Source organism: Gymnogyps californianus, chromosome 27 (genome assembly GCF_018139145.2).
Source record: "Gymnogyps californianus isolate 813 chromosome 27, ASM1813914v2, whole genome shotgun sequence".
Classification (NCBI taxonomy): Eukaryota; Metazoa; Chordata; class Aves; order Accipitriformes; family Cathartidae; genus Gymnogyps; species Gymnogyps californianus.
The window spans coordinates 5,420,747-5,448,352 of record NC_059497.1 but is presented as its reverse complement, the minus strand read 5'-3'; the positions used below and the strand labels follow the sequence as shown (position 1 = coordinate 5,448,352).

The 27,606-nt window shown below is 48.4% G+C and overlaps 1 protein-coding gene across 2 annotated transcripts; it reads left to right on the top strand.

The window, feature by feature from the left end:
- The first annotated feature begins 3,164 nt into the window (after window positions 1–3,164).
- C27H6orf89 (chromosome 27 C6orf89 homolog) lies at window positions 3,165–27,457 on the top strand. Of its 2 annotated transcripts, none has more exons than XM_050911364.1 (8): window positions 3,165–3,290; window positions 8,009–8,216; window positions 9,482–9,647; window positions 21,193–21,347; window positions 21,678–21,799; window positions 23,097–23,223; window positions 24,579–24,702; window positions 25,110–27,457. In XM_050911364.1, the coding sequence occupies exons 1-8, from the start codon at window positions 3,226–3,228 to the stop codon at window positions 25,193–25,195; spliced, it is 1,053 nt and encodes a 350-aa protein (XP_050767321.1). In that variant the 5' UTR covers window positions 3,165–3,225; the 3' UTR covers window positions 25,196–27,457. The 2 variants fall into 2 exon arrangements, with proteins under 2 accessions (XP_050767321.1, XP_050767322.1); XM_050911365.1 differs by lacking the exon at window positions 3,165–3,290 and adding an exon at window positions 4,322–4,360.
- The last annotated feature ends 149 nt before the right edge of the window (window positions 27,458–27,606 follow it).

The following is a 27,606-nucleotide window of genomic DNA, read 5'->3' as shown; positions in this document are numbered from 1 at the left end:
CAATGAAATACGCAGGATATCCTAAATGCACTTTTTAAGTCTCTCCACTTAGGCAAGGTAAAGCTAGTTTTTCTCTTTCCCGGTTGATCATGTCAGTGAGCAGTAATGGGACTTGACAGAAAACTACTAAAAACTATTGTTCAAAATAAATTCAAAAGCCCCAAGCGCACGTCCAGGATAACAGAAAGAGCACTGGGGTGGTGGGATATGTGATCACATAAATGCTTGCAAGAGCCCTTTTCGTTGCATTGCCCCCAGAGCAGATTTTTGCACTATTGCAGCAAATCTCAGGGTGGGCAGGGAAGAGCAAGCTGCTGCACCCTGCCCTGCTGCGACTGGGGCGGCTTCTCTATGAAGTACTGCACCGGTTTGAAAAGCCAGTGTCAAAAATCTAAAGTACGTGTCACAATTTCAACGTTGTTTTTTTTTTTTCTTTTTCCAGCTTGATGCAGAGAACTATATTTTTGTAGAGAAAGACATACAGACTAAATAAATAAGAATGCAAGTGTTATATTTTAGTATTTTTAAATATTACAGGGGAAATGTGTTGCCTTGTCCCCCAGCAGTTCAACAGATGTATTTAAAGACTGTGCTTACATGCAGATTTTGGGGAAATAATTCTGCTCAGATGGGTTTGCTTTTTGTTGCCATTATTATTTATATGTATATTATGGCAAAGCATAATAATAGCCAGTTTCTGCTTTACAAAAATATAGTGACAATGAGAGTTGGTTTTCTAATAACACTATATATCAAAAAAAAAAAAAAGTATATCGTTCTGCATGTTTCTGAGTCTGTTATAGCACAGCTTTCCAAGGAAACAAGGCTTAAGAGCTCCTGATGCCCGTGGATATGTACCTGTTTTCTCCTTCCCTGCTTCAAACAGTTTTGGAGTCCACGGGCTGTTTTTAGCAGTCCCCGGCGGGTCGTGATTGCAAAGCTATGAGACGTTGCTATTCCTGTATGAATAAAGGCCTGAGTAACTGAGACTAATTAACATCCCCGTTGATGGAAAAATTGCAGTTTAAGTTTAGTCTTTATCAGACAATGACAAATCTCTACGGGAGAGACCCGCAACGCAGAGCCAGGCGAGAGCAGACTTTCTTGGTTCTGCTGCTCACAGAATTACCCCTTTAAATGGGGCCAGCTCCGTGCGATACCCAAAAGCGCTGGGTGGAAATGATGTTGATTTGCAGATGGAGATGAAAAGAGACCACTGATGGACCAAGCTCATGCTCAGAAAAATCAGGGTTGTGAGCTTCACCAGGTAGGACACAACTTTACAGTGACGCAGGAATTTCCGAGAGGTTTAGAGATGAGTTATCTCCTCTGCACGCCCCATCTCCGTGCTCCAGCACCTCTGTACCACTAAAGCTCCCATCCCCGAAATGTCTTCCCCCAGCCTGCCCCCGGCCGCAAGCCATCCTCCCTTGGCTTTATCGTTAAAAGACTTTCTTTTCTTAATGCAATATATTTATGCTCCCATTCCATGTCGATCCCTCTTTACCATATTTCATTACAAAATATTTTTACTGATGGAGTAGCGCGAGCAGCCTGGAGACCGCAGCTCCTCAGGAAGAGTTTACATGGCTCAATTCAGAGCTGTGCCTGGATTCGGTATTTGGGATATCTAACAATGGCGCTTTTTTGTGTGTGTGCGGGCCCATCTTCACTCTTTCTGCTTTGCTGTCTTATCTTAAAATAATATAAATCCAAGCACGCTTTACAAGCCTGGCCCACGATAAGAGAAGCACCACTTCAGCCTGATCAACCCAAAAAGGTTCTTTTTACTGGGTCCGCAATGGTTCCCGGCTGCGTGACCCCGTGCAGAGCCGCCCAGTTGCACGTACGCCGAAGCCGGCCATCGGATCAGCTTTTCCCTTCGCCTAAATTTGCTGGGATTATGCGCGGAAGATGCTGCACATCCGAGCGGCAGCAGGATTGTGCAGGAAAACGTTTTTCTTTGCTTGCAAAATAAAGAGTTGAGGTCGCCGAAGCTAAATTCTCCCATTAGATGGCAGCAAATGCAGCTTAACCTTCAAACTGCAATATTGCTGCCGCAAAGAAAGACCAGGGAGCTTGAACAGGGCCCGAAAGAGAGATCCGCGAGAGAAAAGGCTTCCCAGAACAGCAGACAGAAAGAAATGTCTGTCATTCCACTAGAAATCACGTCTAGAAAAAAGAATTGAGTTTGTCCCCAAAGGTGGTGCATAAAACAAGCGTTACTCTACTCCAAACCTCCCCTCCAAACTTGGAAATGAATTTTTCATTGCCAGGTTGAGTGAAACGCCAGGAAGGCAATAAAGCATGTTGGAAAACATGGTCAGTGCGTTGCATTTGAAAGCGTCTTTCACCTTTAATAATTCACGATCCCAGCAAACATTCCCACTCCAGAATCAAAGGCACCGCTCATTTGCAAGTTGTTAAACGCATGCATGAGTATTTGGAGGAGGATCAAGGTCTGAGATATTAATAGCAACAGGGAAATGCATATTTGTTTGGACCACAGGAATGTTTTTTATATCAGGTTGTTTCCCTTCGAGCCATTTGTAATTCCTCCAGGCACTCCGTGAGAATTAGAGGAGCTGCCCCAGCCAAGCCAAGATTGCCGAAGATCTCAGATACCAGCCCAAAGTCAGCAGGCGTTTACCACCGTCTCGCTTTGATGCATCCACCCTGAAAGCAGAGAACCCGGACGAGCTCCTGACAAGTTGGAACAAATCATCGGCCAAAGCTTTCAGTGCCCCAGCCACTGGGTCTTGGGTCTTGCCCAGCAGCGTTCCCCCGAGTGTCACCCCATTCCCCTCGAAAGGCAGTAAAATCGGGATGCGGAGACCGTCCTGCTTCCCGCGCTGGGATTGACAGGGCAGGAAATTCAAACCTGATAAGAGGAAGTACTTTTTCTCGCAATGTTTAATTAAACTGCAGAATTCATTGCTGCAGGAAGTTGTTGAGGCCGAGAACTTAAACAAGGCTGAAAAGGGACCGGAGAGATACCAAAAAAGCTTGTCACAGCCGCAACCAACAGCTGACTCTGAAAATGCATTTAATTGCAATTAAGGACCGAAGCCCACGTCTGAGAGCTGGTTGAGGCTGAGACCCCTTGCTCCTGCTTTCTTCCGAGCTTTTCATGGCGGGGGTGGCTCCGGGGACCTCCACTTGCTCCATCTCTCAGCCCTTTACTCCTGGAAGCCTTTCCCGCACTTTTTAGGGGGTTAACACCCCATGCATGGTCACCGCTTGTCACTGAAGCTGCGGGAATGGGCATCCGTGTCCCCATGGGGCTGGGGGTAAGTGGGGTTCAGGGAGGCACTGGATGGGTCTTGGTGGGGAGCACAAATGTGGCTCAGCGGAGCCGGAGGAGGTAAACGGGACCGATGGGGCTGCTGTAGGGTCTGGGGGGCTGTAGGGGGTGATGGGTGGGTGCTGTGGGGGATGCTGGGGCTATGCCAGGGACTTAGGGGGTGCTTGGGGGTGGAGAGGGGGTCTCATGGATGCTGTGGCTATCAAAGGATTTGGGTGTGCTGTGGTTTCCAGGGGGTGCTGGGGGCGAGGGTCTCTTAAGGTTACTGGGGGGGGGGGGGGTGAGGGTGCTGAGGGTTCAGGTGGGTGTTGGGGGGTGTCTTAAGGCGCTTGGGGCTCAGGTGGGTGCTGGGTGGGGTGTCTTAAGGTGCTGGTGGGGGCCTGAGTGTGCTGGGGGCTCAGCTGGATGCTGGGAGGGGTCTTAGGGTTAGCAGGGGGGTGTCTGAGGGTGCTGGGGGCTCAGGTGGTTGTTGGCGGGGTCTGTGGATAATGGGGGGGGGTCAGGCAGGTGCTGGGGGGTCTCAAGGTGTTCATGGGCTCAGGTGGGTGCTGGGGGTCTTAGGGTCCTGGGGGGCCAGGCTGGTGCTGGGGGCTCAGGTGGGTGCTGGGGGAGGAGGAGGGAAGTCTTAGCGTTCTTGGGGGGTGTCTGAGGGTGCTGGGGCTTCAGGCAGGTGCTGGAGGGGGAGTTGAGGGTAGTCATGGACTCAGGTGGGTTCTCTTAGGGATACGGGGGGGCGGTGTCCCCGTGTTTTGGGCTCAAACGGGTGCTGGGAATCTCGGGGGGACTCTGGGTTCCGGTAGGTGTTGGGGGGGGGGGTGTCTTAGGGCCACCGGGCGGGAGGGATTTGGATGCTGGGGGGGTCTTAGGGCCACCGGGGGGTGTTCTGGGTGCTGGGGGGGGGGTGTCTCGGGGCCACCCTATGCAGGGCCGCGCCATGGCGGAAGCAGGAAGCGGCGGGGCGGCCCGGCCCTCGGCCCCCCGCGTCCCGCCTCCATCGCGGGCGGGAGGAGCCCGGAGCCGGGCGGCGGAGCGGGGCAGCCGCCGGGCGGTGCCGGGGTGAGGCCGGGGGCGGTTGAGGGGGGACGGGGCGGGGTCGGGAGGGGGGGGGCCCGGAGCAGCGGGGCGGGGCGGGCCTCGGCCCCTCACGGTGGGCCCGGGCCTGATGGGGGGGGGGGGGGGGGTTCCCGGGGCCTGGTGGGGCTCCCCGGGCCTCAGCGAGGCCCTCGCCAGGCGCCCAGCTGCGGGGGTGGGGGCTGTTTTCTGCTTCAATTTATTGATTTAAAAAAAAAAAAAAAAAAAAAAAAATCCTGGCTGGAGCTCCTCTGCCTCGGAGATAAGTAAGGGCGATGCCGTGGGCCTGTGGTGGGGTGCAGGCCCCTCTCCGGAGGGTTTTCAGCCCAGGGTTGGGACCTGGCCCCCCCGAGCAGGGCAGAGGGAGGCAGCATAAACGCTGTTAAAGCAGATGAGAATGTATTTTTGGTTTTATCGCTGTTTCAGGTTCACCAGCGAGGCGAGCAAGCTTTCCCTTTTAAAGACTCCTCCGACAGCGTTTCTCTCTAAATATTTAGCTTTCTAAAGCCTGGGTCCAAACACCCTGCCGTGCATCGGGTTTGCGGGTAGAACTGGGCGCGTGGCTGGAAACCCTTCAGGCCGAGAGCCATCGCTGTTTATGTTTGTGGAGAGAGCTGCTTATTCCTCCTAGGGTGGTGGAGTTCATTAAAAAAATAGCAATAACATATGGGTTCCCTAGTTTAAAAGGCCTGTCTCTGAGGGGTTGCTGTTTGCAAGGGATAAGACTTGCTCAGTATGTGCGTGTGACGGGGAAGCGGGTACAGTAGTCTGTTGTTATTATTTTGTCGGTTGTATTGTGGTGATAGGAAGGGAGATAATGGGTTGTTATTTGTTTTTTAAGGCCTCATCTGTTCTCAAAACAATGTGGGAGCGTAATGCCTTATTTCCTAGCTGAGGACGTGGGTTACTCTTGAGTTTGTCAAGGAGCTGCGTTGGGTTTTTAACGTCTGTGACTTGCAGGGGTTGTCTACAAAGGTGTTTGCTCAGAGTTGAATACAAATGTAGAGGGGGGGAGAACTGCGATGTATCTCAGCATTTATCATAGTAGGATGCTTCTGCTGTTTGGAAAGGGGGAAATCACCATGTTTGACAGCCTTTCTGTGGGGATAATTGTTTTACGTGGTTCCAGGCAGATCCTGCAAGCAGGGGAAGCTTGCTGAATCTGCTGGAGTTCAGCACAGGAGAGCTTCACAGGCGAAAGCTGTGGCACACGGGAGCCAGAGGAAGCTAGATAACCTTTCAGACCCTTTAGTGCACCAGTTGCAGTGTCAAGGCAACTAGAGTAATCATAAAAGCTGGGGGAAAAAAAAGGCATTTAATATCCTGCAGATGTGCTGGCTCTTGCTTGTTGTATGAATCAGGGTATTACATAAATGAAAGCGTTAGTAAAGCAATGTATTGTTTTTATAGAGTCAAGTGCATGCCAGGTGCTTTACAGATGAGAAGAAAAGGTCCCTGCCTTGGAGAGCTTACGATCCATAATGAGATATTATTGATCAAACCTGCTTTGGGGCAGCTTTGCTAGCCCATGGGGCTGCTCAGGTGGTAAGATCTGGGACAAATATTTGCATGGAACTCAAGGAATGTCAGTAGAACAGGGCCAGGAGCTAATTAACCTGGCAATGTAGTGCAGCATGTTCTCATTGCGCGCTTGGGGTTAGGTTTTAATTTGGCATTTTATTCTTTTGGTGTTTCTAAGGCTGTGCCTAGAAATTTGACACTAATGTTAATATAACATCTGACATTAACTGCTTGAGTTGGATGCTTAGGCAGCTGCTGAGCAAACAAATAGGGCTTATTTTTCAGCCAGATAATTTTCCTGATCGGATTCACCATGTGACCACATAAACAACCGTGCAAGAGCGGAACAGGGAGGTGCTCTTGGGGGGAGAGGAGCAATTGCTGAAGCTGGTAGTCCTGTTGAAAAGTGGTTTTTTTTCTGAAGCTACACCCTAGCATTGCAGAAAAAAAGATATTAGAAATGTCATTGCTTGAATTCTGACTTGTAGGAGCCCATGGTTTAGGGGGAGAGCTGTCGGCCAGTTCTTCAAAGGCAAGTCAGATTTCAAGTTTGTTTGCCTAACAAGAGAGTCTCATTTCTTGATATATACATACATACATTTATGGCTGATTTGTCCCGTGGGAGCAGCCAGAACGAGTTACAGCAGAGCAAATCTAAGTTTAGGTAGCATGTTACGCAGTGCTTGTCAGCTTGTTCTCAAGTGAGCAAAACGGGTCTGTGCTTTTTAAAATGCGGGCTGTGCTGTGAGGTGTGTGCAGAGAAGACCCGTGTAAATAGTTATACAATTCTTGCAGTACAGCGACAGGCTTCGCGGAGCAAGGTGGTGAATTGGGTGAAGCAGCACACTGGATTCACGAGCTGGTTCCTGGTGTCAGGTGGTACTTGGAGCAAAAGGGAGGCAGGGGCCTGATTTCCATTTTCAGCTGTGAGCTGGCTGTATCGGTTGTGCTTCTTGTGTTTTTACGTGATGGTCCTCAGCCTGTGCTTTCAGGGCAATGCATTGCTAAACCGTGTCTCTCCAGAAAGAGTTTTGGTTGTCCCAGTTTGATCCAGGTTAGAGTTTTCCCAGCTCAGAAACAAGAAGCAAAGCAAGACCTCACAGATGCTCCCTTTGCCCCAGCAGTGTTTTTCCGAGGCTAAATGTCTCTCTAACAATGGGATTCTCACGTTGGCAGCTATTAGCTTGTCCAGCAATTTCTTTGCATCTTTTCTTCAGCCCATCTGCTGCTCTCGGTATCGCGAGGCTCTGCCTTTGTGGCAGGCGGGGGAGCAGTAGAGGAACACATTTCTTTTTTTGGCATCTTAATGTTGATCGCTCATAGGTGTGTTCTTACAGGCTTCCCCGTTGGAATTTCATGGTGGGAAATAATTTGCTGTCAAATGCCATTTTATCTCCGTCTCGCGTTCACAATGCAATTCTGGTTGCGGTATTTAGTTATGTGGCATTTCTCCATGTGAATGACCTGCAGGCAAACTTTCAGAGGAACTAGGAGCTTTTGTTGCCTGCAGAGCATGCTGCTATCATGTTACTGTTACTCAATAATCAGTTGGCCTGGACATTAGGTTGCAAAAATTTAAACAAATTGTAAACTGTTGAGCTTTGCCCCCTGCATACTGCTGATTTCTCTGTCCTTTTCCTATTGCTGACAGGGGATTTAATGAAAACAAACCTACATTAAAATAAGTGACTAAAATTATAGTGCAGGGGAGCTTATTTTGGCTACTGTGTGTGCTGATCAGCTTTGTATTGCTGGCTCTTGTGCTTGGTGAGCAATTACTTTATGGGACGGATTTATTTGGAATAGATGAATAAATGGAGTTTCACTGATTTCTGGGAAGCTTTGTTCATTTACATAAGCTGTGAATCTCGGCCGGTTCTTCTCTTGTCAGGAAATTTCATGGCTTCTTTCAGTCCTCGGGAGAGATTGAACCAGCAGAGACTATTAGGACTGCAGCTAAATGCTGTGCCATTGGCTGCGAACAGGTTTGCTCCAGAGAAGCCTTCCTTCTTGCCTAGACATTGCGATGTTCCTGTGATCTCTCTGTACGTGCTGGTGTTGAGCTGTATGGCTGGAGTGTGTTTTCTGTTAACGTACTGAATCTCTCCACAGGGATTTTTCATCGGGGGCCATGGAGCTTTCGGCCAATGAGCTCAGCATTTATGACAAGCTATCAGAGACGATTGATCTAGTGAGGCAGACTGGCCACCAGTGCGGGATGTCAGAAAAAGCCATTGAGAAATTCATCAAGCAGCTCTTGGAAAGAAACGAACCCCAAAGGGGACCTCCGCGGTACCCTATCTTAGTGGCTCTCTACAAGGTAAGATGTCTTTTGTGCACGCACAGACTGTTTGAGGGCCGGAAGTTCTCCTTTTACACTTGAGCCTTTTATTTCCCATTGCATTTTCTTGATGAATTTTTTTGAGTTCTTTATTTAAAAAGCTGTGAAGTGCAGCTTCCTTTGTCCCACGAGCTGGTTTGAAAACAGAAGACAGCTGACCGAGATTTGAAATTGCTCATGTGTGTTGAAAGTTTAACATGTCAACACTTCCCTCTCCTTAAATTATTAAAGAGTGAGACTTGGATTGATTCTTCAGGCAAATATTCCCAGTGTCAGCACCCTCAGTGGAAATGTGAGGAAGGAAGGAGATTCTTAAAGTTCAGGGTTGAATAATGAAGAGATCCAGGTTCTGTTTCTGACCCTGTCACAAGCTTCTGCCTGTCTTTATTCTCCTTCTAGTCTATAAAATAAACCTGTTGCCCTGATGCTCGATGCTAGAAAAATGTTTTGAGACCCTTAACTAAAAGACGCTGTCAAAAGTTTTTTGCAAAGTGGGTGAAAGGATGCTATTGTTAGCTAGGTTTGAGATGTTTGCTACGAGGATGAAAAACTTCCCACTGGCATAGTATTCAGTAATATTTAAGTGTCATCTTTACAAAATCGTCACGATGGTGTCTATTTAGAAAAAAATGCAAGCTTTCTTCCTCACGTCCTATAAAAAGCTGTAAAACGAGGCAGGAGAACAGGAAACTGGAAACTTGAACTTTCAGCTTCTGTTCTCGTTTTTGCTGTTGATTCACTTTGACTTTGGCCAGGGGGAGAAATGCGTCATGTCATCTCTTTGAGGCTTATTTGGGATTCTGGTATGGAGGAGGGAGCTGGTGCCAGCTCTGCCAAAGTGTTTCGAGGCTTGACGGATGTTTGCAGAAAACCTTGTGTAAGAGGTATGGCAGAAGTGCAAGCTTTTATTTGATTAGGTGGGAGGAATTGGAACTATCTGTAGGTAATCCTCATTGCTCTGGTGCTGGATTATTTGCAGTGCTAAAATATATATCAACAGAGTTGTGTGGCTTGGGTTTGAAGGCTGCTTAATTTCATCCTTGGACAGCCCTAACAATAAAACTGACAACTCTGTGTACATAAATAGCATTGCAGTTGAGCGAGGAGCCGCAGCAAAAATTGGAGTGTTCATCCTAACAGCGCACAGCCACAACCCTTTGATACCACCCAGAAGGTGTGTCCTGTTCTGAAGCCACATCAGCTCACTGCAGTATAATTAATTACATGCCTGTTCTCTCTCGCAGGGCCTGCTCACACTGGGATTGGTCTTGCTGACTGTTTACTTTGTGATCCAGCCATACAGCCCGCTGCCGCCTGAAGCTCCGCTCTCCAGAGTCCATGCCTGGGGCTCCCTCATCGGTCACATCCGGCTGCTCTCTCTGCCCATTGCCAAGAAGTACATGCTCGAGAGTAAGGAAATGATTTCTCTGCTGTAACATAAGCCTAGCAAGAAATACCAAGTTAAATACCAGCCATGCGAATCGTTTGAGTGTCTCCCTGGGCACCAGATAACAAATGTGTTACTGGCATGGCACCATGGTTTTCTCTTTTCCTACCACTGTACTTAAAAATAGCATCCTGAATTCTAGCTACAGCTCTTTCCCTTCCATTCATTGGGGCTGAAGCATATTTTTATCTCGAACTTCATAATTTGTTCTTGCACATTCTCTTTTCCTTGCTTTTAACACCTTGGGTTTTTTTCTTCCACAAGAGTTCCCCTTCCTCTAAAAATCTCTGCAGTTCTGAGAATCGTACTGAGATAGCTATGCTGGGTAAATGTCACCTTCTTTTATTTTTCTGAGTAAGCAGGCGAAAACAGTTTGTCAACCAAATCTTGATATCTGTGAGCAAAGTGTAGAAACCTCAACATGTGACCCGGGTTTAAGGAAAAGTAGTTTTTGCCAAGTGGCGTATTGGGAAAGGACCGTGGGCTTGAGAGCTGCGGTGTTTATAGCAGTTAACGTAACATTAAGGGTAATGTGTGTGTGGAAGCTAGATAAGTGGCTCCCTAGTGAGGTGGTCCCATCACGGGAGAGGAACGTAATGGATTTTCCTAGGCTGGCATAACAGAAATGGAAAAGTTTGAGTATTTCTCATTCTCAGTTAATCGTTTCCACTGACTTAGACTGGCAAATGGGTGTAAGCATGGGCTCTGCCTCTTTGATAAAATACAAAGACTGTCAGTAATGATAAAGCTGTGAATTATTTTGAGCAGGGATGTGGCACAATGTTGATCGTCTGTCGGCTCACTGTAAAAACAAACTCCTGTATCCATGCCCTCGACGGGTTTATATTTAGCTTCGGCAGCTCATTGTGTTGGAGTTGTCTGTTCTGGCTCTGACCTTCCTGCAGCAGCTAAAAAGGGCGCCCTGAAATGCCAACGCCGTTCTGCATTTTCTCTGTGTGCCTCCCTCTCTTCCGCTGATACGTGGGATTTCTGTTGATTCAGGTTCGTATGGGTGGGACGGGGTATCCCCCATTGTTCATCTCCTTCCTTAAACACTGGGATCTCTCACAGGGAGGAAAAAACAAAGGCGAGGAGATGGCTCTGATAGCCACTTGACATTAGTAGCCTGCTTATCTAATGTATTTCAGCGTTGACATGAGTCTGTGCACACCCTTCTGCTTCTATAGGGAGAAGGAAACCAATGGGAACTTTAATGCTCATATTTGTTCGGTGAAAGTTTGTTCAGAAAGTTGGCAGGTTCTTCCTTCAGATGCCACAGGGCCACCTTGGATGGGGAGAGCCCAGGGAGGTTCCTTGGGACAGCAAAAGGTTTATAGGACAAGGGCTGCCTGAAGTCATGAGCGTCTTGCTGTGAAGATAAATAAAAGCAGGAGCAAGTCTGGGCTACTGATGGGAAAACCAGCTGAATGGGGAGGACATCGGGAAACATCCAAAGGAACAGGGGAAAAGGGAAGGATGGATGGAGAGGGAGGATGCGAGGTGGTTTTTTAAATGCATATAAAATCCCTCATGCCTCCATGAGTCCTGGAAATCTTCTGAAGTGATGAGAAATAGGATGGGCAGCAAGCCAGCTCTGGGGAAAGGAGGGGAGGTACAGAGGGGACGAGGCAGTTCCCGCTCTGTTTTTCCAACAGTATTAGGTTGTGGTGGAAACCACAGCATGTCCCAATTAACAGATTCGCTAGGGATGGCTGGGGTAACTTTGATCATGCCTCAGCAAAAGGAACTGGACTAGACCCCGGCTATTTGAATGGGAGAGTGCAGCACCCAGCCTGAACTTTGGCTGGGTTCCTGTGGGAATCCCTCGTGTCCTGGCTTCCCAGCGGGCAGCTGCCGCCACTGGGGCTGTCCCAGCAGCTTCTGGAGTGGACTGGCTTGCTTCACAGGCTGCTGTTGAGTGGACCGTGGTAAAGCTATCTGGCAGAGTGTGTTTCATGGTGTGGGGCTGAGTGGTCTCCCGAGCTCTCTTTCAGCCCTGCCTTGTGCATGATATAACGTTTTGCCCTTAATTTTGGCCTTGTGGTCTGCTGAAGGGAAGGGGTAAAGCCACGTCTTGCCATCCTGTTTGTTGATGTGAACGTAAGGCCGGGAGGTCTTGTCTTGCAAGCAGGTCTAGCGTTCTCTGGTGCATGCTTGCATAGGAGAAGGCACCGTGCAAGGAGACTGAGCAGCAGAGAAAACCACTTAACGAAGGGACTCGACGTACAGACTCCTCTTCCTTTCTCTGTGTAGAGCCTGGTAGATGAAAATTTTGAGGGGGCTGAGGATGAAACTTGGAGCTTTCTGTGCTCGGGCACCAGTTCAAATCCAGCTCGGGCTGTTCTTGTTGAAAGCCACCTGTTAGCAGTTTGGAGGCTGCCTTGGCCCACCGGCAGTGCTGGCAGGCTTCCCCCGGCCGCGCCGCCCAACGTGGTGCGGACAAAGCCCAGCCGTGGCAAGCGTGGGCGCATGGGTGGTCCGGTTTGCTTCCTCCAAGCCTGAAGCCGCCTGGGCAGGCAGGGGCAGCCTGCCTGCGTGGGGCTGCGGTCTGGGGCCGTGCTGCCCCTCCTGAGCCTGCTCGGGGAGCAGTGGGCTTGAGGCAGCTTTCCTGTCTCCGGGACTGCAGGTTGGAGCCCGATCCCCTGGGAGATGTGGGCTGAGCAGCCAGGTTTGTGTTGCAGAACAAGGGGAACTTGGATGCCTGGTTTCCTCTGAGAGCCAGAGCCCCACATTAGAGTGGTGGTGAGGCTTTGGGAGGAGCAGGGCTGCAGGATACTGCTCTCCTCTCCCTCCGGCGCAGGGTGACCTGCCTTCACTCTCACCTTCATCCTCATCCCTTCCACCCCAGGAGCCATGCTGTGGATGACAAGGGCTGCCTCTCTGTCGGTGGCTGTGGGTGGACCTTTGAGCGGCCGAGGCGAGGAGCAGTGTCTGCAAAGCGCTCTCTTGCGTTGCGTTTGTAGGATTAGGTCCAAAGTAAATTTCCTTTTTGCCTGTCTCTCTGCTCTGTTGCTTGCCGGCTTTCTCCCCCGGATCAATTCCCATATTAAAACTAATCTTCCCACCCTTTGTTTCTTCAAAGCTGACTCTTAGACCCTTGGGTTTGGCGTCCGTGCCTCTTTTTCAGCTGTTTTCCCAGGGCTAGGAACCGAGATCCCGTTGGTTGGGGAAAAGTTCTGCAGAAATGTGGTTTGCATTTGCTCTTCCTGAGCTCATGTTTACGCAGAGCTCGTGAAAGCCCCAGTGCTGGATCACGCTGCCTGCTCCGGGCTGGGGGAAACGCCTCTCACCGCTGCAGCGTGCGGCTGTTAGCCGGGTAGATCAGCGCTTCACGTAGCCCCCAGGGAGGCAGTGGGCTGCAGACCTCTGGGCTCTACCTGCCATAAGGAACACAGTGGATTTTGGGTGGGCATGTGGGTTAACTCAAGGCTTTCTAGTGCTGTTCCAAGGAGAAAGTAGGGCCTACGTAACCTGGCTTTGTTTCTCTTCTCTGACATAGGCTGGGATGGACAAGTGTTTCCCTCTGTGTTTCAGTTCTCTGGTGCAAAGTAGGGGTGCAAGTACTTCCCTCTCCCCTGCAAGCATTTGAAAGTAATATAATGAGCTCTCAAAGTCTGTAGTGATCGGAGCTAAATGAAAAGAGGTTTTCTCTTTTTTAACAGAAGTTTTAAAACCACGATGGTGGTCACTCTATGTGGTTTTTTTCAGTGGTTCTTCCCTTCACAACTGTGTGACATCCTTATAGCTTTGTTAATATCTAAACATGAATTTTGATGTCAACTGGTTGATAACTGTTCCCTGCCAGCCACACAGAGCAATGACATGATGAGCAGAGCATTAAGTTGCTCTTACATTAACTTGTGTGTCTGCCCACGGTAAGTTCAGTCCTTGCAGCTCAAAAACCTCAGCAGAGCGGGTCGGTCAGTGGTGAACAGGCTCTTGTCCAACAACGTGACAATTTGTACGTTGTACTGATAGCAGGGGTTTGTAATGACCTCAAGGAAAATCCAACTTTGCTTCTAATAATGAGAACTGGTCCTGACTGCATACACAGTTCAAAATCAACTGGATCAGTAGCTGCTCAGCACACCTAAAATCAGATGCAAGCGCAGATGTAGCTCAGTGTTGGAAAAGGGATCCTGTGCAAGTTGCCCCCAGCTTGGAGAAGACTCCTTGTGTTCAATACTCCTTTTTGCCTAGACCAGTAGGGCTAAAATCATGTTTATGGGTTTTATATGTAATCTATTTTAGAGAAGGGAACCCCGCTGGAGGAGCTGTGTTTAAGCAACACCTTGTAAATGGCCTGTCACTGTCACGTCCCAAGGCCTGCTGGGTGCGAGAGCTATTTGTGGGGATGGGTCACAGCAGGCTGGGTTACTGGGAGAGGACAGCAGCCTCTGCCTCTTGGCTGGCCACCTTCAGTTTAGCTGGAGGCTTGCCTTGGCGCCTGGCCAGGTCCTGGCTTCTTTCTGATCTTAACCCTTTGCAGGCAGCCTGCGATGGGCCAGCCACAGCCACATTTCTCTCTGCTTCTCACACTCCTCTCCTCCCCTCTTACTGTAGCGGTGAAGTGTGTTTATCCTTGGCGCAGCTCTGTGCAGAAAGGGAGCATCCAGCACGCCTGTCTTACACAAGGGTGGACTTTCTGCTTCTTGGGTGCAACGTGGGCTAAGCACCCAGGTATTCAGCCAGCCTTTCCCTGTGGGTTTTGCAGCCCACGCTGCATCTGACGTGCTGGGTTCAGTGATGCATGAGCCCAAGGAGCATGGGCCTGCTCTGAATGAAAGGGTTGCACAACAAGGCTGCTTGGGAGGTAAAACAGGATCTGATTTCTAACTTCTTGCTGCCTTCAGCATGGCCTTCTCCTCTTGCTCACAAAGGATCTTACTTCCCCCCCCCCCCCCCCCCCCCCCCCCCCCCCCCCCCCAAGCAAAGTCAAGCTGGTTTGCTCGTGTGTTCGTGCACATTCTCGTGCACCCACTCCGGGGGCTAGAGCATTTTGAGGTGGATGTGAGCGTGACGTGGGTTGCAGCACTATGCAGGGCTCCCTCCCATCGCCATACAGCTGCCAGTTTATCTGACCTTTCTTGTGTGTGTGTAAACAACCCTTTTATAATATAACCTGAGAGTGACCAACAGACTTGTGCTCATTCAGAGGGGGGAAAAAAAAAGGCTAACTTTGCAGTGAAGGGTGATGCCAAGCTGTTCTCGTATACTGCTTTACTTTGGCCTCCATTCAGCCAGTGGACTGTTTATTTGGATTTGCTGACAGTAAACTAACTCCAAATCATTGTGGTAATCCGGAACATGAAAAACTCTTCCTTTTGCTTCTATATTTTGATGCCTCCAGAATTTCGTGTTTCCTCATTTGCAGAGCAAGTGAATTCTCACTTTGGATTTGCTTCCCTGGAAAGAGTGTGTGCCATACGTGGCCTGTTGCAGAGGCATTTAGCAGCCTAGCAGAGCCCTGTTTGCACTAGTGACACAGACACGTCAAACCTTTTACAGACTGAAGCCGCCATCAGGCAAGTGGCAGCAACTGGGAGGGATTTGTTTCAAAAGCGTGCTGTTCCTCCGAGCCAGATTGCTCATGCAGACGCTGCCAGAGCAGCACAAGCTGTCTTGTAGGGCACGTAACCAGAGGTGCAGGCTGGAGTGGACTTTGGAGGCTTTCCTGGCAGCTTGGTCCCCGCCTTCAGTTTGCTAGATTGGTAGGTGCAGATTTCTCCTGGAAATAATGCTCTTGCGCCCCAGTGGACTGTGAGTTCCTCTTGAGCTAGGCTGAGCAGACTTGATTTCACAATGTCTCGTTGGATCAAAATCATTTTTGTGCTTTGCTAGAGATTGACTAATCACCCTTCGGTTGTTTGACCAGCCATTACCCGTTAGTGAAATGAACGAGTAGTTCTTTGAGCTGTTGACTTTTTATCCAGAACAAAAATCAGGGTTTCTCCATGGGTTTATTTGTAGCTGTTATTTTGTTGCTAGCCGTTCCTAAAAATGCTATGAACCAAACTGGGAGGTACTTTCTTTTCCTGGCGTAAGTATATTCAATATACTCGGAGCTACAAAAAAGTTCAATATAAGAAAGAGGTGAGGACCTTGTGCTGAACAGGGACCCTCTTTGTAGTATATATTTAAAACCCCACTGTGATGCATTCCTTAATCAGGACTTCCACACTGTAATTAATAAGCACTCCTTATGATTCTTGTCTGACTTACTCAAGAACCCATCAGTTTAGCCTGACTTTGACATGACATTATAAATGATCAAATTAATTTTTAGCCTAGTGAAAAATTTCAGCAAGATGGAGCTTGGGAAACGTTGCTTTTGCAACAAAGTGCTCCAAATGTCTCCTTCGAGCTGTGCCACACAGTAACTACAGAGCTCTTAATTTCTACATCTGTAAAGTAAGAATGATGAGATTTACCCATGTCGTAGATTGTGATCATGAATTGATGTCTAAATTGCTTTGAGTTTTTAAAATACTGTTTTATCTTTCTATAAAATCTGGGAAAGGGGGCATGGTGATAAGCATATGGTATATCCTGCTGCAATGGCATACCACGTAACAAGCTCTTTACTCGAGGAGTATAGTATCTGTAAGTCTGCAGTGGTCCCAATGCGGCAAGTGGCTAGTCATATCTCGGGAGCAAGAACAACCTGGCCTGCATATTCTTTGGCTGTCAAAGCAATAACAGTAGGTTATGAGCTGCAACTTCACTTTAAGGTTAAGGGCTAGACCTTGCAAATCCCTGTCCTTAAAATAATGGAAAACAGCACCGTAAAATCCAGCATCTGGAAGCTAGATATTCCCAACTGGAGGGAGAGCTGCAGCCCTTCTGTGGCGATGGTAATTGGACATCAGAGCACTGAGGATCTTGTGGCCCCTTCATCACTGGGAATCTTACAGGTGGGATCGAATGTTTCTTAAAAAGCTCTGCCCTATGTCAGCCGTAAGAACCAGCTTGTAGTTGGGCTTTTGCTATGAAAATGAACGGAGGTGGTAAGTATCCCACGGGCTGTCAGATGCACATCTGTAGAGGGCCCCTTTGGCTGAGGGGAAGGTGTGGTGACAGACAGCAGGAGGGTAGGCTGAGGTCTTAATCCCTTCCTTTCAAGGGTCTCTTCAGATCCACCTTGAAAAATTCCGTGACTTTTACAATGTCTCCTCACAGCTGCACATTTGTAAAAGTGGAGATCAGCATTTTCTCATTGTTGGATCTAGCACGTAGGAACAAGGTTGTGGCTGTCAGTGCAGTGCCATAAATGAGTCACGGGGTCGGGCCTGGGTGAGTCCACCCGCATCCTGAGCTTACCTTTGAATTGGCCAAGGTAGAGTTGGTCATGCTTTTTGAGAGCCCTGAGGTTTACCTGCTGACCTACCCTGACGACAGGTATTTTTGTAGTTCTTGATGGTACATTGGATCCTGTGAGGGACAGTCCAAAAGTGTTGTGGGTGTTAATGGAACGGCCAGGCTTGTACAATGGACCTACAAGAAAGGACAGAGAAACATCTCGTGACTATTCAGTGCACAGGCCAGTCTTTCTTGAGAGCCCTGAGTTCATCCTAGGCTTGCTGAAGTTGCTTGAATACTCCTAGCACTGGTCCCTAGTGAGGTGTATGGTGGGACTGGGGAGTAGAGTCATCCTCAGAAAGAGGAATCAGGGATTTGGAACCAACCTTTGCAGATTGTGGAGCTGCTTAGTGCATTAGACAGCCCTCTGGGGAGCTTTCTTCTAGTTATCGTGGGTGATGGTAGCAACAACCCCTAAGGACAGAAGACCTGGGGGGACTGTGAAGTCCTGGGGGAGTCCCCCTTCCCCTGGACCAGACTTTCCTGTGCAGACCTAGCTGTCGCTTGCCTGCTGGAGATGTCTTCAGTCTTGCAGTCCTGAGTGCTGGGGAGCAAACCAGCTTGGTGGGAAGCCAGCAAGCTGCCTCAGCACCTGCAGCTCTACATACAGGAGGCTTTACGTTTTCAACACTTCGTTAGGGTCAGGAGCAGCCCTTGGCTCCGCGTGTCTTGCAGGAGCAAAAGATCCCCCTGCTACAGGGCTTCCCTTTGAACCTGCTGCAGTGGCAGACTATTTCGCCCACCATATGGTCCCTACAGAGACCAGGGCTGTTGCTGAGATCCTGCTCTCAGATCTATGTGGGCAAGTTTCCATAAGTTTTATTGCTTCACTGCAACGGGCAGAAGCAGGGCCAGGTCTTCTCAGTAACCTCTTAGCTTCCAATCTGATCGTCCACACCCAGCATCTCTGGGGTTGTGCACACACACCCCTCTAGTTCTGGGGACAGCCAAAAAACTTGGGAGATCCTCTGTGAAAATGGCCAAGAAGGGCGGGGTACTCATTTTATATTGATTGTAAGTTGAAAATAATTTTTCTGCATAGTGGAAAGTACAGTCATAAACTCCTTCTAGCATTAATCATAGCCGCGTTTTAAGGAAAGTTGTTATCTCTTCATCTGTGCTGTGTTAGCAGCTGGAAGTCCCCAGCCCTGGCTCTGCTAGGAGCTATCCTGACACAGGGGAGAAGACAGCTCTTGTTCTGGAGAGCTAATAAAGCATAAAAGCAAGTGTTAGGTGGGTATGACCGATGGGGAACTGAGGTTCTGCTTAACAAACTAAAGGCTGCTCCTCAAAGAGGGGTGAGAAAGCACAAGCGTGGAGGAGAGGTTAGTTGGGACTGGCCCGCGCTTCTGTCGCGTAATGGATAGTTGTACGTGTCAATACTACAGCTGCTTTCCTGCACTCAAACTCCACAGGGATAATTGTACACGCCCAGCACTTTAACATTTGAATGCGAGTGGATGGGACCATCGTGTGACGGCTGCACGTGACGGTTGCGCTGGGATGAAGAGTGCATCTTTCGTTTCAGTCTCCGAGCAGACTGTGTGTGCGCACAGACAGCGCGCTCGACTTAAACCAAAATAATCCCCCAGGGTGTCTGGGCAGGGTGATAATGTAAAAGGAATGCAGGGAGGGTAATCAAAAGAGAGAACAAGCATCCTCGGTAAAACTCCTGCTCTGGTCCCCAGTGTGCAGTTGCATGCCCTCTCCTCTGTGCACGGTCTCTTCTCCCTCCCTCCCTGGGAAGGGCAGGCGCTTCTCACTGCCCGTACTTGTCATGCCAGTCACACACATGCTGGTGCACAGACTTAACACCCTCAACAATAAATCTAAAAGATTAATTACCAAAAAAAAAAAAAAGAAAAAAAAATCCCACAACCCCACTTGCGGCATTTGAAATGCGTCTCAACCGTGCTCCACTTGGGTTATTCATGGGGAAAAGAAATAACCTCCTGAATTGAGCAATTGAGAATGCAAATATCCCACCCTAGCTCAAAAGAGGAATCAAGCTCTATACTGTCAAGCTGATTAGCATCCCGTTACGTGGGGTACTGCCCTGAGCCCGGAGAGAAAATTTTGGGACAACTGTGCTTAATGCTCTGCGATGAGGTTTCTAACTTTTGCCCAGAGAGAAATTATAGTATTGCTACTCCCTATGTATGATAAGAGACCATAAGATACGTTTTCTTGTTCTCTTCATGGCGACTGCCCTTCCTCTGGTGAGATCTTTCAGCCTTTTGTTTCCTGTCACTGACCAGCTGTTTTTTGTGAGTGTTTTTTTTTTTGTTGCGGTAAAATCGAAGCTTTCTACAGGCAGTAGAACAAAGATTTTCTTTTTTCTCTTGTGAGCAGGGAGGGAAAGTACGTCGGAGCAGTTTCTCATGGGAGTGGGACTTCTGCTTGCAATAAGGATTTTACACTTTGTTTTGCCTTTTTACCCCTTTCGCTGAAAGCCGTGTAGACGCGTCTTCCAGAAAGACTAGGAATTATATCCTGATCCCTTTCAATCCATATCCCAGCAGTAGGGTGGGAAATGCAGCATTTGGGAGTTGATTGGAAATATTCAGAAAGAAAAAAGCAAAATGAATCCTAATCTGCTCCTTGTTGTTATGTCCCAATAAACCTAAATCCTCCATAACGTTCCTCATTGTCTGTTGCAGATGTCGGAGGGAAAAATAAAACAAGAGCTTTCCTATTAAGTGCCGTTCATCAATTATTACCCATGTGCAGGAGCGTGAGCATGGCTGGAAACCGCCATGGCAGTAACAGGCAGGCTGTGCGTGGTCTTTTTTCCCCCCTGAAAAGCTGCTGTGCATCCTTGTTTCCCAACTTCTATTTTTCAGACAGGCTTCACTTTCTTTTCTTTCTCCCCTTTCCCATCCACTCCGTTTCCCGAGTGGGTGGCCTGCGGCAGTGTCCGGGAGACATGAGCTGTTTTGACATGTGCTGGCACCGGATGGGACGGGTGGGCCTGTCGTGAGGACACATCTCTGGATGTTTCATGTGAGATGCGTCCCGGGCCTTGGCTTTTTCCTAACCCACCCTGACAGATCAGGCACTTGGGCGAGTTTGCTGCTGCCACTGCCCGAGTTAAACATCTCCCTGTCGGATTAAGGCTGCAGAACCAGGGCTGTCACTGCAACGAAATTAGAGCCACATCCTTTCAGTGTGGTGGCTGCTCCTGCAGATCTTTTAGCATAGAAATATGTGGGGCGTTGAACAGGACAAGAGCCGATAATGCTCATTCAGTGATGCAACATGTCTCTTCTGTTAATGTTTACTTACTTTTTTGTGCTGGGAGGGCTGTTAAGTTGGAGGAGGGAGGCAGGATATAGGCATCAAGTCATGGTTTCACCTAAAAACTGCATTTTTGAAGATGTAAATATGTGCAGTGTTCACTGTAGGCCAGTTCAGCAGATTGTGGTGTAACAACGATTTCTGGAGTTTAAAATGGATATAGCTGTGGTCCAGGGGTTCCTCATGCTGGGACTTTTCTCCCCATTTCATCTTCAAGTCCATGCATGGGATGAATGGAAACAGCAGCAGCACATCTTGGTGAAATCCCGCATTCCCCAGCATCTTCTGCATATCAGAGACTGGGCAAACTTTGCCTGGGACAGAGTATTTCTTAATTAACACAGAGGTAAAGGGGAGGGTAGTGATTTCAGAGATGTCTTAGCAGGGTTCATGGCACCAGTGCTAACCACATTAGAGTTACTCTTTTCAACCTGGATCTTTTTTTTTTGTCTTCTGGGTGTCTCCTTGATAACATGTTTAGATTGCTCTTTTGCTTGTGGACTTATTTCAGTTTAATTGCACTATATGTGGCGGTTGCCATCCTTCTATTGATAATGAAAGGGTAACTTAGCCTGTATGCCTCGTATCTACAGGGAAGTGGAATTTCCGTAAAGCGCTCCCATTTCGCACAACACCGAGCCGGATCTCCAAAATCTTCAGCCTGTGCTGGAATCATTCTGTGATGAGTTCCCTGCCCGGTGAAGCTTGCTCTTTTTGAGTAACTTACAGCCATCGGAAGCTATAAGAAAGCTCTGCGTTTCATGTTAGGGATAATGAGTTTATCATCGAGTCTGCCTCCTTTCCATTTCATTTTTGGTCTTATTAAACATGTTTCTCTTGTTTCTTTCCAAGAATGCCAGGACTGGTGGGCAGCAGGTTGCAGACAGAACACTTCTATGCTTCCCGCAAACTGCACGGTCTGTTCTGCTGTGAAAAGCCTTCCAATAGTGACAGACTTCGGAGAACTATCAGAAAAGTTCCAGAGGTCTCAGCCCTTTCTAATCAAGGTAATGCATGGATATGTAAGGCTGGATGATTAGTCCAAACTCTTGAATAGCACCAGCCAAAGACCCCTGCCCAGTATTTTCAACCACAAAGTCAAACTGCTGATTGAGGTAGAACATATAGCTAAGACATTTAGCCCCAGTTTAAAGATGTCAGGGGGTGAGGAGCTCGCTGCATCCTTAGCAAGTTGTTCCTCTGATTAATTATCATTATGGTTGGAAACTTAGCAATCTGGATGGCTGCTACTTTGGGATGTTATTTGGTGGGATGGAAATAGGAGAGGGGAAGAACCCCATGTGCACAGCTTTTATCTTTGTTTTGTGTCATTTAAGACAGGGCAGCATCTCTCCTATGAAGAACTGAAGCATTTTCAGTCCCAGGATCCAGACCTGGCAGAGGTTATAATAGAAGAAAATTCAGCTGAATTGTGGAGCTGCCCATTTTTCTTTCCCTGGTGAGTCAAAGACAAAACATGTGATAGATGTGTACATCCCTTCTGCAGGAGTGCCCAGGCTTTTTGCTGACGTGAATTACCAGGAGCTTGCAAGTTGTGCTTTAACTGGGGGGAAGGGGAACAGAAGTGGGTTACAGGCTTCTGTCTGCCCGCTGGCACTGATTTGACCCATGCCGAAGACTTGTGGGTCAAGTGGACCCACAAATGGAGTATTGTGGCTGGGACTTCACGTATTGCTCCCCTTACAAGACAAAAATATCCCAGTGATTGCTCAGTCCTGTTCTTCAGGCCATACGTTAATCATCTGGGCTGTGGTCTGATCACCTGAGGCAACTGGTTTACATTTCTAATCGCCTCTGTCTGCTCAGTGGAAATCCTCCACCATTAGTGTTGACTGAGAAGAGGTGCCATGACTTTTGCAAAACGCTGAGAATTACCAGAAAACTAAGGGATCCTGCAATTTGTGTCTGGTCTCGTGCAGGAAAAATGGCCTACCCTAATCCTGGCCCTCTGTTAACTGTGCTAAAGCCTTTAGTGCGGCTACAAGACATTTGAACAATTCGGAGCTCTCTAAAGTTGCAGAGCAACCCAGTGTGTTAGCCAAGCCTTTTCATGTGGAGAAGAGTGACAAGTAACGTGGGAAGGTGCCACCTGGTGTGGAGCAGGCTCCCTGGCACGTTTGCACGAGCAAAGGAGCAGTGTCCAAGCAGACTCGGAGAAGGGCACGGTGGAGTCTGTGCTCTGGCTAATGCTCAGATGGAATCTTCTTGCTGCACTTCTTGACCGCAGCACTGGTAGATGGATGATCAGGGTACAGAAATATTAATCATGTCAAGCCACTAGACAGAGATGTAAAAATAACAAGCCCCACCCTGTCTTTTCCAGTTACATTCCCTGGCCTAGAGAATAGACTTGGATTCCCCCCGCCTTGCCATGTGGTTTCAGTTATGGTTGCGTACAATGCCACCTCTCTGCATCTTTTGTAATTAACGGAACCGATCAATGACTCAGATCATTTTAAGGGAAGAAGGGAGGGAAATTAAGTTTAGGCATCCATGATGATCTCTTTGTTCCCTGTTTACACGGTCCTGCTGCAGGTACTAAGAGGAAAATACGAAGGAGCACAGGTTTAGAAGCTGAGAGGTTGAATTTTGCTCTTAGCTCCCAGGGGCTAGTATATCACCAGGCTGTTTATCAAGCATGAATATTTGTGAAGAATTTTAACCTTGGAAGTAGCCTTTTAAATACAAGCATTGTCATTGCGTGATATTTCTTTAATATGGGTTGTTTTGTTTAGGAACAAATCTGTGAATAAAACTCGGATTCTGCAGGAATTTTTCCCCACTTCCTCTTTGCTGTCCTTCCCCAAGACAGTGTCCCTGGAGAGCTGCTTCCTCATCCGCCATCCAGATTTGGGGAATAAGGTGAGAAATTCATCCCAGAGACGTTATCCCTTGTCTGCGAGTTTGTCCTCCAGAAGCTCCAAGTCTTTGGGGGATTTGCAGGACATTTTCAGCTGATACAATCCTGACAAGAAGGGTTTAGGGTTGTATCGCTTCTGTCTATCCCTGTGTAATGTGGCATCTCAAGGTTGCTGTACCACCCAGAAGCTGTGTCTAGTTTTGTGCAGGTGGTACACCGCGCCCATCTCCCTCAGCAGTTAGAGGTGCCCCTGGGGTGTCCCAGCTCCCTTGACATTTATGTCCTGGCCTTGCTCTGTAGCTGGGTGAGGGGACGGTCTTTTTGTGCACAGTTGGGCAGAATTCATTTAAGAGTGGCATTTTAGGAGCCGTTCCTGGCAGTAAGTCTCACCCATTCCGAGATATCTGCTATGGAGATGTTTCACTGAAGATAATGACAATTCAAGCTTCTAGCCTGATCTCCTCCTCTGTTTTCTTGCGAGCTTTGTGGGTGTGGAGGGCCTGCATTGCCGAGGAGAGGAGAGGAGAGGAGGACCCTTGCATGCAGCTGACCTCGGCTATGATCTTCTGCTAACTGGGGGGAGCAGCAAACCTGTGGTTTGTGCCTGTCCTGGTTTCGGCTAGGACAGAGTTAATTTTCTTCCTAGTAGCTGGTACAGTGCTGTGCTTTGGATTTAGTAGGAAAAGAATGTTGATAACACACCGATGTTTTCAGTTGTTGCTAAGTAGTGTTTATACTAAGTCAAGGATTTCTCAGCTTCTCATGCCCAGCCAGCAAGAGGGCTGGAGGGGCACAAGAAGCTGGGAGGGGACACCATCAGGACAGCTGACCCAAACTGGCCAAAGGGATATTCCATACCATATGACATCATGCCCAGTATATAAACTGGGGGGAGTTAACTGGGAGGGCGGATCGTGGCTCGGGAACTAACTGGGCATCGGTCAGCGGGTGGTGAGCAATTGCATTGTGCATCACTGGTGGTTTTTTTCCTTTTGTTGTTGTTTGGTTGGTTTTTTTTTTTCCCTTCCTCCCCCCCCTTTTTGTTATATTCCTTTTCATTACTATTATTATTATTGTATTTCATTATTATTATTGTTAGTATCATATTTTACTTTAGTTATTAAACTGTTCTTATCTCAACCCACGAGTTTTACTTTTTTTTTTCCCCTCTTTCCTCCTCCTCACCCCACTGGGAGGGGGAAGGGGGAAGCGGCTGCATGGTGCTTAGTTGCTGGCTGGGGTTAAACCACGACAGTGCCGTCTCGCCTTGCTGCAGGGCAGTGACTTGTGCCTTGTTTGATCAGAGAGACCCAAGAAAAGCTAGCAAGGTTTTTGAAATACTGTTGTCTCATCCTAGAGCTACAGTTTGCACAGCCTCTTTGCTGTTGGAAGCGGACAGCTCACCCTGACTGTTGTACCTCTGGACAAGTGCAGGGGACACTGTGAGATGTTCAAGGTGGAGCTGGAAGCTGGAGATTTGGGTGAGTACCGGTGCTGTAGCATGCTGGGTCTGGGAGATCCTTTTGAGTCAGGAGTCTGCTTCCAGCTGGGTCTTTTCTGTCCGACACCTGAGAAGGTGGTCTGTGCCATTACCGCTTCCAAACTGGTGTGTGCCTGCTTGTCGCAGTACAGAGGAGCGATCATTCTGGGCTGGGAGTTTGTGGCCTGGAACACAAACAACAGGATACCATGAGATGCTCAGTGTAAAGACTGAGCAGTATGGGCTGCACAAGACACAATGCTCTGCCGGGTGTTACAAACCCAGCGTGTCATTGAGGGCAGTGTCTTTCCAAAGAGCTTCTGCCTACCCGCATCACTTCACGGGAAATGTGAGCAGTCATTAAGCATGGATTCATCTAATATGGCCTCTTCATTGCATCTTCCAAAGGTTATGCCAGCGCAGATTACTGGACAATGAGCTTCATGGCCAAAGGGACGGAGCCGGCGGTTGTTTGTGATGGAGCTGCTAGCTAAGGACGGTGGGGTGGGAGAAGAGAGCTGTTTCCAGGACAAGAAGACTTTCAGCTTTGAAGCCAAGGCAACGTCTTGAAAGAGAGAGAGCTGGGGCAACTGGGGCAGGCAGCTTTGCCACCCTGCATGTTTACAGTGTTTAAAAATGACTGTTTTCCTGACCCTTGAGGTAATTCTTTGCCTTTCCTCAAATGTATTTTGGGAGAAGCTCAAGCTATTTATGACCTTCCCTGTCCCCTCAGGTAAGCCCTGGGTTTGCAGCAAAGGGTTTTTTCCAGGAGCAACAGAGGGATTTCTCAGGATGAGATTCACCTTGTGTCCTTTGTGGATTATGGCACTTCTGAAACTTCCTGGGGGGTTTGGGAGTGGAGGGGATGTGTGACATTTCTGTGTACATTCCTCCTGAGGAGGAGGCTTTGAGCCTGTCTTGTCGGGCCAGCTCTATAAAGGGAATGAATTGGTGATGTGTCCCAACTCCACCCCATCTCTCCATCACGTACATAGCTGTGTGCCTCAGTAGCGTGCCCCGCAAAGCCGATCTCAGCTCCGTGCTCCAGGGCTGAGATGAGCCTTGCAGCCTAAGGGCAGAGACCCTCACCCACCGCGTCATTCTTGTACCAGAAGAATCTGTTCAGGCCTCTTCTTTGTGTCTTGTGATCACTCTTCTGCGGTTCTCTATCAGCAGGTTGTGAGTGAGTCAAAGAGTAACTGTGCTTTCTTTTTTTTCTCCACCTCCTTTCCTACAAAAATGCCGATGCGAGTTTTAGTGGTGATGGTGCTGAGAGTGCAGTAGTTCTGGATGGAGATGGGGCTGGGTGCAGCCCTGTACAAGTTTCATCTTCTGATTGTGCGCCTAAGACACCAGGGCTGCATGACCGTTTTCATAGATTCCTTGCTTTGAGAGGTGCTGCCTGTGTTCCCGGCCCAGGGTACCTACGGGTGCACCTGAAAGCTTCCTCATCCCTGGCATTTTCTACATCGACTCCTTCCAGACCTGGAACTCTATCTTCAGAATGAACGTTGGTTTTTCCTGAGTCTTTTCCAAGCTGCCTTCGCATGCTTCCTGTTGCTTGAGCACTGCTTTATCCAATGCCCTGAGAGAGGCTCGGTTTCAGTGTTTGCAGGCTGCGGATGCTGCGGTCCCTTCCAAGTCTGATCCTTTGGGTCTGATCCTGCTGTTGAAGATCACTTACAGATGTGTCAGGCTGAACTCATAGGCTGGGGCTGGGGTTCAGGACATACTCTCACACTTGTTAATATGGAACTGGGAGGGGTTTTGTTTGAAAGCAAGTTAACTCTGTTCTCGGGAGCGAGAACCTTTTTCCTCTGTAAATATTTTAGGTATGCGTAAAATGACAGATTGGAAAAATGTCTATTTGTTTTTGAGCAAGACCAGGAGAATGGGAGCAAACGTCGTACTAATCTTATTAGGGTCTGACAAAAGCTGCCAAGTGGGATGACCACGTCTGGCTCCTGTACAAGGATAAGGCAGAGGACAGTTCCCGCTCCAAAGAATTTAGTCTGAGGCCTTGACACTACAAACACTTCTATGCATAACCCTTGTTTTTCTCCTGTCAACGAGTAAGAAGAACCCCAGCACCCGTGTCAGTCTGTGTGCATGGCCCTCAACACTGGACCAACACGCACCAGATCTAGTAGAACCAAAGGGGGAGAGCCTGACTCTCTCAGGACAGAAAAGGACTAATTTAATTTGTAGCAAAATATTAAAGAGAATTGGATTAATAAGACTTCTGTTAGTATTGTTAATGCTTGGGGTGTGTTTTACACTTGTGACAGTACATGCAATCCTGTCCATGCCAAGACACACACACACCGCTCCTCTCCCTCCTCTTAAAGCCTGGGTCTTAGTTCATGGAAATTCGGGAGTTTGATGGTGGCGGAATTAGGGCCTCATTAGTGACTGTTGCTATTTACACTTTGGCAGCTTCTCAAGTCAAATTCAAAGGCTGACAAGGTTACTTCACCTCTTACTGGTTTTGTACCTGATCCATTTCCGTAAAGCATTTGGTTAGAGATGCATGGGGAGAGAACCTGCTGGACCCATTATTGCCGAGATTGCGGGTGGTTTGGTGATGCGGTTACTTCTAAGTGTCCTTGAATGTAACTTGTGAAAGAGCTGCGGAGACAATTCTCAAGTGTCTGTGAAATGCCTGTATTTTGTGAGTTGCGCTTAAGCCGTTGTGGCTGTCCGGCTCCTTTGGGAAGAAGCAGAGAAGATGGATCTATTTATGGTTGCTGTTTAGATTGGGGGGGGAAAAGGGGGCTCTAGGGCACGTTTGTGCCTATTTAGCAAAAGTGCTCTCATGTATTGCTTCTCCCCTCCTCAAAGAGTTGCAGCTGGTTGGACAGAAGATGGTGAATCTGGACTGTTTGCAGATCAGCTTTCCAAGTGC

What these genes read in the sequence shown, in the direction of transcription:
- C27H6orf89 (XM_050911364.1), top strand. Translation starts at nt 3,226, where the DNA reads ATGCATGGTCACCGCTTGTCACTGAAGCTGCGGGAATGGGCATCCGTG. An exon ending in GTGTCCCCATGGGGCTGGGG is followed by an intron (nt 3,291 to 8,008) that starts GTAAGTGGGGTT and finishes ATCTCTCCACAG; the next exon opens with GGATTTTTCATCGGGGGCCA. An exon ending in CTCAGCCCTTTCTAATCAAG is followed by an intron (nt 21,348 to 21,677) that starts GTAATGCATGGA and finishes GTGTCATTTAAG; the next exon opens with ACAGGGCAGCATCTCTCCTA.